General features: G+C 58.3%; 4 protein-coding genes across 4 annotated transcripts; 2 read left to right on the plus strand and 2 right to left on the minus strand.

Moving 5' to 3' along the window:
- Positions 1-176: 176 nt before the first annotated feature.
- CkaCkLH20_06203 (lipase esterase family protein) lies at positions 177-2923 on the minus strand (the record flags this gene model as incomplete). The annotated part of the gene is made up of 3 exons (XM_038888920.1): positions 177-1664; positions 1709-2758; positions 2846-2923. 3 exons carry the CDS (start codon positions 2921-2923, stop codon positions 177-179), a joined length of 2616 nt encoding a protein of 871 aa, XP_038745721.1.
- A 604-nt stretch (positions 2924-3527) lies between these two features.
- Positions 3528-4193, plus strand: CkaCkLH20_06204 (pre-rRNA-processing protein TSR2; the record flags this gene model as incomplete). Its single annotated transcript, XM_038888921.1, has 2 exons — positions 3528-3555; positions 3610-4193. 2 exons carry the CDS (start codon positions 3528-3530, stop codon positions 4191-4193), a joined length of 612 nt encoding a protein of 203 aa, XP_038745722.1.
- Positions 4194-4347: 154 nt separating this feature from the next.
- CkaCkLH20_06205 (BSD domain-containing protein) lies at positions 4348-5718 on the minus strand (the record flags this gene model as incomplete). The annotated part of the gene is made up of 3 exons (XM_038888922.1): positions 4348-4709; positions 4757-5465; positions 5521-5718. The coding sequence occupies 3 exons, from the start codon at positions 5716-5718 to the stop codon at positions 4348-4350; spliced, it is 1269 nt and encodes a 422-aa protein (XP_038745723.1).
- A 3289-nt stretch (positions 5719-9007) lies between these two features.
- CkaCkLH20_06206 (transcription factor PAP1) lies at positions 9008-10805 on the plus strand (the record flags this gene model as incomplete). The annotated part of the gene is made up of 3 exons (XM_038888923.1): positions 9008-9487; positions 9537-10561; positions 10613-10805. The coding sequence occupies 3 exons, from the start codon at positions 9008-9010 to the stop codon at positions 10803-10805; spliced, it is 1698 nt and encodes a 565-aa protein (XP_038745724.1).
- Positions 10806-12639: the final 1834 nt, after the last annotated feature.

Consider the following 12639-nt stretch of genomic DNA (forward strand, 5'->3'; position numbering starts at 1 on the left):
GCCACGAATGAGCTGTACAAGAGCTGTATATACCCTCGATACACTGTAACAATATGTAAACGATCAACACCAAACGCTGGCGACATGTGGTATCGGTACGTTTTTGATGGCTGGCTACTACACACTAAGAGTACAAACTAGGGTATTTCTGGCTGGTTAATTTATGAACGAAGGGATTACGCCGTCTGCTCGACGTTCCCATTAGCGATCTCCTTCCCCTTGCCCTTGTCCTTGGACATGGGGAGGTCCTCCGCGGCCGTAACGAAGTTATCCAACTGAGGTCGCTTGGCCTCTTCTCCCGGCGTCGGCTCAGGGGAAACCTCAGTAGCCTGACTGTCGTGGACTTCATGACTATCATGGTCGCGGTCGATGGGTGGCATGGGGCTGATGGGTCGACTATCACCGCCAGACATCAGCGTCATCATGCTCGCCGTCTCCGCGTCCTTCTTGCCGAGGCTGAACGGCAGGGCGATGCCGTCAAGGAACGGGCGCTTGCCGGCCACGCCGGTTCCGGGGACGTAGTCCGGGCTGAGATGATCGTTCTGCTTCTCCTGCTCCCTCCTCTTCTCAATGAGGGCCTCGACGGCCGTCTCGTCCACTTCCGTTTGCGAATCTGTGACCTGGGAGTCGGTGGCCTGTGACGTTTGGTGCTCATCGACGACCACACGTCTCTTGCTTCCTCGCCGTTCAATTGGCGCCCTATCCTGCTGCTCGACATCCTGGAAGAACCTGGCTCCTTCACCTGAGCCCTCCGTGGTCATGGACGTCTTTGCCCCCGAATCGGCCTTCTTCTCCCTCTCCATCGTCATCTCGTCGTGCTTCGACCCCCAAAGTGACCACAGAGCCAGACCCAAGCTCTTGTGCTTCTTGCGATCAACCAGCTCATCGGTAGCCTTTCGTCGTCCAGCCAGCGCGGTCGGTGGCGGGTTCTCGCCGTCACCAAAATCGACGAAGCCGGATGCCATATCCTTAATGATGGCCTTGTGAACCTTGGCCTTGGTGCTCGAGAACTTCTTGTCAAATGTTGCCTTCGTCTTAAGCCACCTCTGAACCGGCGTGGGCCTGACAACACCGACTTCCTCCTGCTTGATGGTGCACCCAGGGAGCTCAGACTCAGGCACCAGGTCGTGGACGACGCCGTGTCGGGTGATCCGTTGTCGGATCATGTGTTTCTTGAACGGGGGTAACGGCATGCCGGCCTTCCCGACCAGCTGCGGTGCATTCTCGGGGTTTTCTCCCTCTTCCGGCTTATCAGATTCCGACGCGGAGCTGGAAATCACAGAGATATCGTCGTCGTCCAAGATCTCAATCTCCGAGTGCTGCGCTCTCGCCAGAGCCCAGGCACCGAACTGTGCGACCGCGCGATACATGTACTTGGCAGGCCGGGTGAAGCTGAGCGTCGGAGCTACATGGCAGAGGTCATCCCACACTTGAAGCTGCACGTCTGTTGGCCTGTACTTGTCCACCTGCGCCAAGCCTGCCTCATCCAGACCGGGGGGCGCATATTTAGAGGGGTTTGCACATTTGTGAGCAAGATAGATCTGCTCATCACGAAGGACTTCGCCTCCTCCGACCATGATGAGTAACGGAGGGAGTCCCCCGAGTGTCGGTTGCATGACAGGGCTTACCATTGGGTGTGACAGAAGCGCGTTGGTTGTGTACATCTTCGAACGTTAGCGTGCTTCCGTAGAAACACTGGACCACTCACCTGGATCTGATCCTTGACTACGGTCAGCTTGCCGTCGATTGTCACTTGCAGCTGGAGTGCCGTCTTGCGGGGATTCGGATCTGCCAGATCCGGCGCCTTGCTCCCGGAAGCACCATTCACAGCGGCTCCGTCCTCGCCTGAGTTAGTGAGTGCAATTGGAGCGGCCTGCTTCTTCTCAAGCGTATTGAGTTTCGTAGCATTCTTCTCCTTGCCTGCCCGGGCCTTGATGGCCTGTTCTCTCATCATCGCCATATCGTCTTCGTTCGGCGGCGGCCAGGCCCGTGACGGACGGTGGTGGAAACCCGACGACGGGATGTAGTCAAACGGGTTGTCACCGGATACGCTGGGGAACGAATGGGATAGATCAACCCACGGGCTGATGAGAACCGCGCCGGCTGGCAGAGGGATGCCCTGGTCTCTTAGGATAACCATCATGGACAGCACCATTCCACCACCCGCCGAGTCACCCGCTAACACGATCGTGCTGGGATCTTGGACGGTGAGCAGGTACAAATACGCCGCTAAACAGTCCTGCAGACCACAAGGGAACGGGAACTGCGGTGCCAAACGATATCGCGGCGCAAAGACCCTTGCCTTGAGCTTGCGGGCGTGACGCTGCATCTGGTAGCGGTGCTCGTCGACACTACCAAAGAAGTAGGCGCCGCCGTGCACGTAGAGCATCACCCGCTTCGTCTTGCCGTCGTTCTTCTTCCGCTCGTGGTAATCCGACCGCATCTCGATCCATTCCGCCTTGAGGGGACTCTGCGGCTTCCTCCACTGCCACCACTTGCGGCCACCCACGGCGTGGACACCCGCGGGCCCCAATTGCGCCTCGATCAGCCCGGCAGACTTGTCGACGTGCTCCTCCGGGATGTCGGCGTCCTCCACCTTGACCCATTGCGGATGCGGGACCCATTGGGCCGTGAACGCCTGCAGTTCCTCGACCGTGTGCTGGGACGCGAACTCGAGGAACGATCGGACGAGATGCAGGCCTTCGTCGTAGGACAGGTGGGCGGTCGGTTTCTGTTTCAGAGGGTTGCGGTTGAGGTACTGGCGGGATTGTTGGGTCAGCTACGCGTCCCGACTGGGTTGCATCGCGTCCAGGAATCCGGGGAAGGATGGGGGAGGAATGCTCACATGTGAGAAGAGTGTGGAGACGACGGTTGGCGTCACGGCCAGTCCCACGGAGGTGGTGTTGAGCTTCAGCGGATTCATGATCACGACGTTAGGTAGCTAAAGAGAGAGAACCACGACTCGACCCTCGGCACCGGCGGACGCGATGCTTTTTGAAGCTGCCCAGGTGATTGGCAAAGCCAGTGGACAGACCATCACGTCGTGGAGGAGCACAGAAGAAAGCTGACCCTGAAACCGCACTCAAGCTGGCTACCGGAATAGGGGACCGATGACATCACATAGAGACTAAGTGGGTGATAATGTCCGCGGTCCTGGTCGATTGTCGTATGGATGCTGGGGACCAAAACCTAAACCAATAAATGAGGTAATGATGCGAAAAGAAACTGTAGAGCTTGGCGTGTTTTTGACGATATTTTACGAGACTTGATCATGAGAATTGAGCGTGTTATTCTCACATTTCTGTCGAGCAAGCATGCTGCCGGCAGCGGGAATCATCACGCATCGGGATGCCCAATCTCAAGGTTCCGCACGGGACCCTGCCCAGGCCTGACCCGGGAAGCCCCACACAGCGCCCACGACAGTGCAGATCGTCGCGCGCACTATCCTTCAAAAATTTGTGATTTTGGCACAACTGTCACCGAATTGTCTGCCCCTCCAAACTACCCCGCGAACAAACACAGTCAACATGGCAACCACAGGACCCATCACGGCAGGTCAGTCAAGCTGCTCAAACCGAATCACTGCCTCAGTGTACTAACTCTCCGCAGAGGCGTGCCAGTCTTCTTTCGAGCAGGCCGTGGCCCTGTCGCTGCACATGTGGCCGGCCCTCTCGCTCGCCGTCCAGAACAACTGGGGCGGCCCGGACTCCGCCGACAAGAGGGACTGGTTCGCCGGCGCCGTGGCCGAGCTGTTCCCGACGTACAGCAAGGTCACCAACGGCCAGGCCGTGCCCGCCGCCAACGCCGTCGAGGAGCCCGACACCGAGTACGTCGAGACGTTCCTGCTGCAGGTCATGGTCGACGAGTTCGAGGTCAACGTCGACGACGAGACGGGCTTCGACGTCGCCGAGCGCATCATCAAGCTGCGTGCCGACTGCGCCAAGGGCAAGTTCGACGCCATCGACGACCTGCGCCAGAAGTGGGACAGCCGCAAGGGCGCCAAGGTCGAGGGGCTCTACAAGAAGATGGAGAGCGGCGATCAGGAGACCGACTGGGAGGACGACAGCGAGGATGACGAGGATGAGGACGTCGACATGGACGAGGCGCCCCAGCTCGTGTCTGCGCCCAAGGAGAAGCCGCAGCCCGAGGTCGATGAGGACGGGTTTACCATGGTCACTAAGAAGAAGCGATAAACAAGCGAAGGAAAAAATATCCGACTTGTGTGTCTCAAGGAGATGGGGTCACTACTCGCCGCGGCTGATGTACAAAAAAGTCCGCAGATTAAGAGCTGCCATACGAAAAAAGTTCAACCCCGCAACGCCAGCCTAAGCAATACAGTCTTTACGCCTACTCCCAGTCCTCGTCATCGCTGTCGTCGGCCTTCTCGCGCCCCTTGGGGCTGTTGGGGGCTCGGCTGGGCACGCCCGACTTGTCACCCACGACGTCGTAGCTGGTGTCGCTATCGGGCTGGGACTTCTCGTCGTTGGACTTGCGGGATTCGGCGGGCTTGAGGGTGGTCTGGGAGGCCTGGACAGGGGGCTGGATGGTGGTGGAGGACTCGGTCGATGGCGGGCGGACGGGCTTCTTCTGCTCGGTCTTGGAGGCGGTAGCGGGGGCGGCCTCGTCGTCGGAGTCTTCCTCGGAGGACTCCTCTTCTGAGGACTCGGAGGAGTCGTCGTCCCAGCTGACTTCGTCTTCGGCGGATGCGGCTGTAGCAGTTAGCGCTTTGTCGTGGAATTCGACCAACCAAGCTCACCCTTGAGAAGGTCCCGGCGCCGGGCCTCGGCGGCCTCGATACCGTGTCTAAGGAAGTAGTATCTCTTCCAGAATTCAGCATACGGGACCTGGTCGGGCACCAGCTTCTCCATCGTCGTGCGCAGCTCGGGGTACTGCTTCAGGTCGTTGCTAATGTCTTCCGTCTTCTTCTCCACGTCGAATGTCTTGCCCCATGTCGCGAACTCTTCCGTCGCGGGGTCCTTTGTGAAGCTCTCCGTGCTCGTGTGGATAACGTGAAGCTGCGCGTCCTGTCTCGAGGTGTGAATGACCCGCTTGCCCTGCGCGTCCTTGCTCTCGAATAAGACGGTTCGACCCTGGTTGTTCGAGTCGGAGGGCGGTGCGATGCTGACCGCCTCTTTGAGGAAGTTGCTGATGTTGGTGCCGAAGCGGAGGAGGGCCTCGTCGGCCGCGTCCTCCGCCTTTTGCAGCTCCTTGAGCCTCCTTGCTGCCTCGGCGCGGATCTTGGTCATGTAGTTTTCCGAGTTGCTCATGGCCTCGTCGGAGGCTTGTCCCCTCGTCTTGGTCGGCGTCGTCTCGTCGGTCTCCTTGCCCTTATCTCCGGAAGCCTCGCCTTCGGTGGTGTTGATGGTGAGGGACCGCGTGCGGTTGATGATGGATGTGAAGCCCTTGGCAGCATCTCCACCGAGCTCCGTGACCTCCTTGGACGCTTCCTTGTAGACGGATTGCCCCTAGGGTCCGGTTTAGCCGCTGCCTCCGTCGTGGGTGCCTCCACAGTTCTCTTACCTGCTTCACTGCGTTCCCCAAGAAGCCGCCGATCCGCATGCCCCAGGCGCTCGTGGAGAGAGCCTTGTAGGCCTCCTGGAGGTCCTCGTTCAGCGAGGCCTGCGGCTGGTCATTCTTGGGGTCCTTGGAGCCGTCCTTCTTCTTATCGTCGTGCGTGGGGAGAGTGCTCTCCTGGACGTGGTCGTATGCTAGATCCATCGCGAGGCTGTAGTAGTCCAAGCTCGGGTTGACGCAGGTATTCTTTCGGAGGCTCGATGGTCCGTCGCGAGGCTAGCTGGCGGGCAGAGGTGAAGCGAAATCGTGCAAGATGTCGAAACTGGCGGGCGAATGACGGTTGGCTCTGACGTGAGGCTGCTCTCCCCCTGATGGGCGGGGTGGACGGCTGCAGGGTGGTCAATGCGGGGCCCGGGTGCCTCGATGCACGTGTGGAGCCGGCGCGGTCACTGCCGCTTCTCTCTCGGTGGTGTTTCTGCAACTGGAAGACACTGCTTGCATCACCTGCACGACAAGGGCATTCCAATCATCGACTCGGCGACAGGGAGAATGAGACGGTCGCATGCGGGCAAGGGGAGTCATCCCTATGAACCTACTCTACTGCATGAAGGGTCCAACGACCACGACGATAGAGACAACGACTGCCAAGGTCTGAACTTGAAGTGACAGCCCGGGATATTGGTAATCTGACTGTGTACGCCAAAGACGGGATCCAGGTGCTTCACAGCGGCTGCAGCTTACACGCGGCGTTGGTTGACCAGATAACTACCCCGGGTACGAAGGCGGCAGCGAGCGGGACAGGATGGTGTCATCCCGAGTGGCAACGGCTGTTACTGCGACGGCTCAAAAGGCTCACATGCGCCTAATTCAATGGCCGAGGCCGTGATGGTGGTGTTACTGTTTAGTGATCGCAATTCCCATATACCGTTGCGCTACAGCTTTGCGTGCAGCTGAGGCAACTCAAGTGATCCTTACGCTTAAGGAATGCTTTTACTCGGTAGAAACTGAACATTTCATCCACTACGTAGTTGGTGTTAGAAGGTAGAATAGAGAGTCCTGATATCCAGCACACACTTGACTGAAAGCGAGCCTCTGACCCCCAAAGTTCCGACGCCATTTCAAATTCGTTTCTTCTTGAATTACTAAGCTGGCCTTTTGTCACACGAGGCCACAAGTTAGGCTTACGGTGTAAGCTTTTCGAATGGGGCAGCTCGGGTCTAGACGCCTTCTCGGGCGTGGCGATTTATGCAAGCAAGAGTGTAAGCAGGTCGATCGTTTTCTGGTCCCTGACCAGCAGCTACTAAGAATCCCGCTACAGCATAACAGGCACGAAGGGCGCGGAGTACAGAGGCAGTAGCCGTCTCATTCGTCTGGTCGGAGCCCGTGCCGCGAACTGCGTCTGTTTCCTCGTCTCCTCGGATCCCTGTATGGTATTGTGGAAGCAACCATTGAAACAGAGTCATCAGCATGTCATTTGTCATCCGGATGTTGACAGCTTCCAACGTCGTCCCCTGATTCCCGGAGCAGATCTCGCGGTTGTGGCAGGAACACGATCAGCGAGATGCAGCCCCCTTTTCAACGAGTGCCAGCGCCCGTTTCTTAAATTTCTTCGTGAACAGTTGATCAGGGCCAAGACGGTCCCACGGCCACAAATGATTAGAGTTTCGGCCAGTCACGCCAGTCTCCTACGCAACTGGAGCGTAAGCCTGCGCATGGGTTGCTTGTCGTGCCATGCGGTGTGAGGGCTCGCGGTTCGGTCGGGCCAAGGAAGGGATAGAAGACTATCTGGCCAAGGTATCGGGGCTGCAGCTTCGCCGGCGTTGCTACTTCCGCACGGATATGGGCATAAATCCGGTCTTTAGGGTCGGTGAAGCGGCTTTGAGCATGGTGGTGCAGCCGTGGGAGGATGACCCTGACTCATAACCAACAGGCCGGGCGCGCCGTTTGAAGAATTGGCAGGCTGGCTAGCCAGAAGAGGACGCTGGACAGCCAGAAGTTGCAGCACCAGCAGGCGCAGCGCTGTGCGGAACTCGTCTCTGGATCTTGGCCGATGACCCGCCACTCGCATTGTTACGCAATGAGGGCCATACCCACGTCATGCGACAGACTGGCCATGGCCAGCTAATGCCGGTGTCGTCTGGCCGTCATATCGCGTTGAGATGTCAGGCTGTGGCCTGGGGAGCCCTGGGCTGTGAGATTGCGAAGTCGCGATGATCCGATGTGGTTGAGACGGAAATCGATGGACGAGAGGCAGAGGGCCGAAGACGCGGACAGTCTCTCCATGATATTCGTCCGCCGGAGCCTCCACCCACCCGCCTGCCCTGTCTGTCTTGGTGCTGCTTATGCCGACGAAGCGAGGTCCCCTTCCATCGCCAACCAGAAGGCAGCAAGAAGGATGCGTGGCAAATCGACAATGTGCCTTTTTGAGGGAAGCTACCGTTACAGGGGGAGCGAGCCTGGTGCCTTGGAGCGGGATATGGTTCCCTTCGATCCCTTCTGGGCTGCGCTTGTTTTGATGGTGCGGGCAATCTGACCAAAGTCATATTGCCATAATAATCAAAGCAGTGGTGTACCGTCTTTTGGGACTTTTAGTACATTTCTGGGGCGGAAGAGGGGCGAGATTGAAGAATTGGAGGGTCGACGACGGAATGATGCGAAAACGATGGTTCCCGCCCTTGTGCTTATCGGCGATAGCGGACCCTCGATACAGCGTACGAGCCAATGGATAAGCTCCAATGGAGCACCCTCCGTCCGGGACCCCGACTCCCTGAGTCCTTGCCGACCCCCTCCATTTTGGGCCCTGGCCTTTCCTCGATTGGCGTCCTCCAAGTGGCACCCACGCCTCATATGACGGCTGACAAATTGACGCTGAAAGGGCGCTGAAATTCTTCCCCTCCTCACCGTCTGCGGCCGTCCATTCAGTTCGATTCTCTCCACTTCACTCCTCAGACGCACTACACTGCGGCCAACACCACCAACCTTTTTTTCACCTTACCGCACACGCATCACGCACACCCTTCGCAGCACGTATCCTTCCGAATCCCGTGGAATCTTTGGATCTGGATCAGGATCCCGCAGAATCAACACTGAAAAAAGTTGGCGGCCTGGCGACCGCCGTGTGACTCAGGCAGCAACTTAAGCGGAACGGCACCAACTCTGCACCTGCACCGTCCCTCCAACTGGACCCCAGCTTGGTACCATTTCGTCACATCCCCAGCCTACGCCTAAACTCCATACACTTTGCCTCCTACCCATCTCGACGGCGAGTCTGGTGTTTTGTGTTGCGGAGAAGGACCACGAGAGTTGTGTGCTTTTATCGAACAACACTTCCATCCCGGCGATATCACCGTTCGAACCGGCTGTCTCGAATCTCACGGCGTCCCGGCATTCGAGCCGCAATCGGCCTCCCGAGTCCACCTCACTTCATAGCCCTCTCGCACCGAATTGACTTCACTTTACCTTTACCACTTCGCTCCCTCGCATCCTTCTAGCAATGGCTTCTGCAACGAACAGTGGTTACCCAACCAACTTCATCCTGACCCCGCAGCAGCAGAGTCTGCTCTTCGCCGCCCTCAACTCGAACAAGCAGCAGCTGGCCGCGAACCAGTCCCCCGGCACTAAGGCGACCTCGATGTCGCCCTCTTCCTTCCAGACCTCGCCGGCCCAGGCCCCGGCCAACGGCTTCCAGGAGAGCCCCTACCTCGACAACTACGACTATGACTTTGGCGACTCCAGCTTCGACTTTGACTTCACCAACGACCAGGGCAAGATGATTGGAGACATCCCGAGTTCCGCCAAGTCTACCAAGTCCACCAAGTCAGATTCCACCGAAAACGACACCTCCGACAAGAGGCCCCATCCCGACGATGAGGACGACGAGGGCTCGCCTGGCAACGACCCCAAGAGACGCGAGGGCGCGGAGAAGGTCCCGAAGAAGCCGGGGCGCAAGCCCCTTACCTCCGAGCCGAGCTCAGTATGTGTCGCCACCCCCTGATGTGTGAACATGTTCTAATGCCATGAAGAAGCGCAAGGCCCAGAATCGCGCCGCTCAACGGGCGTTCCGTGAGCGTAAGGAGAAGCACTTGAAGGATCTTGAGACCAAGGTGGAGGAACTGGAGAAGGCGTCCAAGGACGCGAGCAGCGAGAACAGCATCCTGAAGGCCCAGATCGAGAAGATGACGGGCGAGCTCAACGAGTACAAGACCAAGCTCGCCGCCATGAGCACGCGCTCCGTCTCCCACGGCAAGTCGCCCATGGGCTTCGGCGCATCCGCAATTGGCAACCTGAGTGATGTCAACTTCCAATTTGAGTTCCCCAAGTTTGGCGTCCTCCCTGGGTCGACCATGCCCAAGCCCGTACAACGAGCAGGATCCTCGGCGTCGCCCCAGACAAATGGGAGCAACCCCGTGAGCCCTCTCAACACCAAGGACAACAACAGCCCCCACATCATCAACGGGCTGGACTTCAGCACCAAGGACGACTTGGCCACCTTCACCTCTCTCTTCAGCCCGTCCATGAGCGCTTCCAACGGCACCGGCACGTCCCGGGCCAGCGTTGACTCTGGCCCGTACAGCATGCACAACGGCACATCGACCAGCTCGCCATCGGCCTCGTCTCAGTCAAACGCCGGCCCAAGTTCGTCTTGCGGCACGTCTCCTGAACCGTTCACTCAGTCGCCCATGGGCTTCAAGCCCGTCGACACGATGACCACCATCGGCGAGGAGCACACCGGCCAGCAATCATTATTCGCCGGCATCGACACCAACAGTATCGACTGGTTCGCTCAGCAGAACGGCGGACAGTTTGACCCTCAACTCTTTGGCAACTACAGAGAGCCTCAGGAGAACATCCTGGGAGGCAACTTTGACGAAAGCTTCTTCAACGAAGCCCTCGACGCCGACTTCATTACACCATACAACATGGCGGCGCCCAGCCCCGCCCAGCCCAAGAAGAACCTCATCGACCAGATCGATGCCGCCAAGAACGCCGATGACGACGTGGTTAAGGAGGCCGTCAAGCCCGAGAACTACAACTGCAATAAGATATGGTACGTTGACCCCGAAGAGCAGCCTGCTTCAAGTTACTCACACCTCAACAGGGAGAAGCTGCAAGACTGCCCCAGCGTGCAGAGCGGCGAGTTCGACCTCGACGGCCTCTGCTCCGAGCTGCAGAAGAAGGCCAAGTGCTCGGGTCAGGGGCCGGTCGTGTCTGAGACGGACTTCCAGTCTGTCGTCAACAAGTGGATGGGCAAGGACGCGGCGGCCTGCTTCCAGGGCAAGACCAAGGCCTGATCGATTGCGACGTCTCCATGTACATTTGCACACGTACCCGCGGCATCGGGTCGGGCGGTCAGGTTTGGAAGCATTTCAGGAACAGGTCAGGTTTTCTGGGGACGGCAGGCGTTTTAACACGGACCAAAAACAGGGCGAACGCAAGGTTTCGACCCATGGCAAGGCGAATGGTTATTCATCACATATCGGAAATCTAGATACGGAGCAGGAGATCCGGATCGGCCCACGAGTAAGGCACTGGCCTGGCCGTGGCGGGAGACTCCCTCCGAGCGATTGAGAATGGTTTTAGGAGGCTACGATGATGACTTGGCGGCAACCATAACGGTTGTTTTGTTTTTACTCGACGGGGATTTGTCCTTTTTTCTTTTTAGCTGTAATTTTGATGCCATCAGTATCAGATAGTTAGGGTGTTCCGACGACGAACGAATGAGAATCTCCACATTGGACTTACACCGTCCCTGTTCGAATCCCGCGGACGCTGGTCATGCTTTCATTCACCGGAGGAGCCTCACACCTCTCGGGGCCGGTCGTTTCGACCTTTTTTTCAAACCCCGACGGGGCAGCCCGTCCGACTCGCTCCCGCGGGATGTCACTGAACAACGGATCGGATCACAACCACGTCTTATACACGCGTGATACGGACGGGCGCCCGCCCACCCAGCCTTCAGCCCTGGCCGGTGGGCTAGCCCCCCCGAGAATCCCATGCGTCCGTCGTATAAACATCAGATCGAGATGGCGGTCTTGGCGCACGCCGCCAGCCCGAACCTGAGTCGCAAAGACAGAAATGCCATGTCCTGAAATGGTCGGTCGGTCTCCCTGGAAGCTGTTCCAGTGGGTGTTGTTGCCCAACCCACACCCCGCATCCGCCCGCACCCGCCATCCCGCATTCCCGCATCCGAATCGCAGCTCCCTCCACCCCATCGTCTCGCGGGTGCGGGCAGAAGAGCGGGCGGGCGCGGGCGCGGGCGGACGGACGGACGAGAGGCCTTGACGACGTCGCGCGGGTTTCTCTCCTTTCGAACGGGGTGGGTGCAGCAGCCGAGGCCGAGCGGGATGAACGATTCGTGGTTTTCTGCGCCGCGCGGATGACGACCCGGCTGGCATCTCTCTTTTCTACCTACCTACCTAACCCCATGATCGTCTGGAGGTAATGGAACGAGGAGGAGCACGGATGGCCGTCAACAACGTGTGCCATGTGTCTACAAGGCGGAAGGGCGATAGGGCCTCTCTCCGCACCGTGGGAACCCAACCACCCATTACACTACACCGTACGTGTGCTGTGTAGCTTTTTGGCACAGGGGGGATTTTAAAACGAGGAGTAAGGTAGGAAGAACAGGAATAAACGGCACGTGGAATGAATGATCCCCCCCAAGATAAGCACGGCACCTGTCCATATCGCCAGGGATGGGTTGTCGATGAGCGGTGTGTGATGTGTGTCTACACTGCGCGGCCAAGCTCTGGGGGCAGGCAGGCAGACGGAGGGATCATCTTTTTTTGTTTGTGTGTGTGTGTGTGTGTGTGTGTGTTATCTATGAGCCTGCCTAAACCCAAACCCGGAGGAAACCCCTCACTCGCGGAGGGTCGGGGGGGCGATACGGAGTACGGATGGACACAAGCTACTGCTAAGCTACCTTACCGTCATCTCCTCCCCCAGCTTCCCAGCTAGCTACCTACCCCAGTCAACGACGCGGCAGAAACGAATCCCATGCACACGAAATACAAGAAAGAAACCCAGAATCACGAGACTCTTCGACCATGCCCTGTATGCTTACAGCTACTGCACATCGGAAATCCTGGTCATCTCGGTCTCGTTACTACGCCCCTCCCCTCTTCC

The sequence above is a fragment of the Colletotrichum karsti genome (assembly GCF_011947395.1).
Source record: "Colletotrichum karsti strain CkLH20 chromosome Unknown Scaffold18, whole genome shotgun sequence".
Classification (NCBI taxonomy): domain Eukaryota; kingdom Fungi; phylum Ascomycota; class Sordariomycetes; order Glomerellales; family Glomerellaceae; genus Colletotrichum; species Colletotrichum karsti.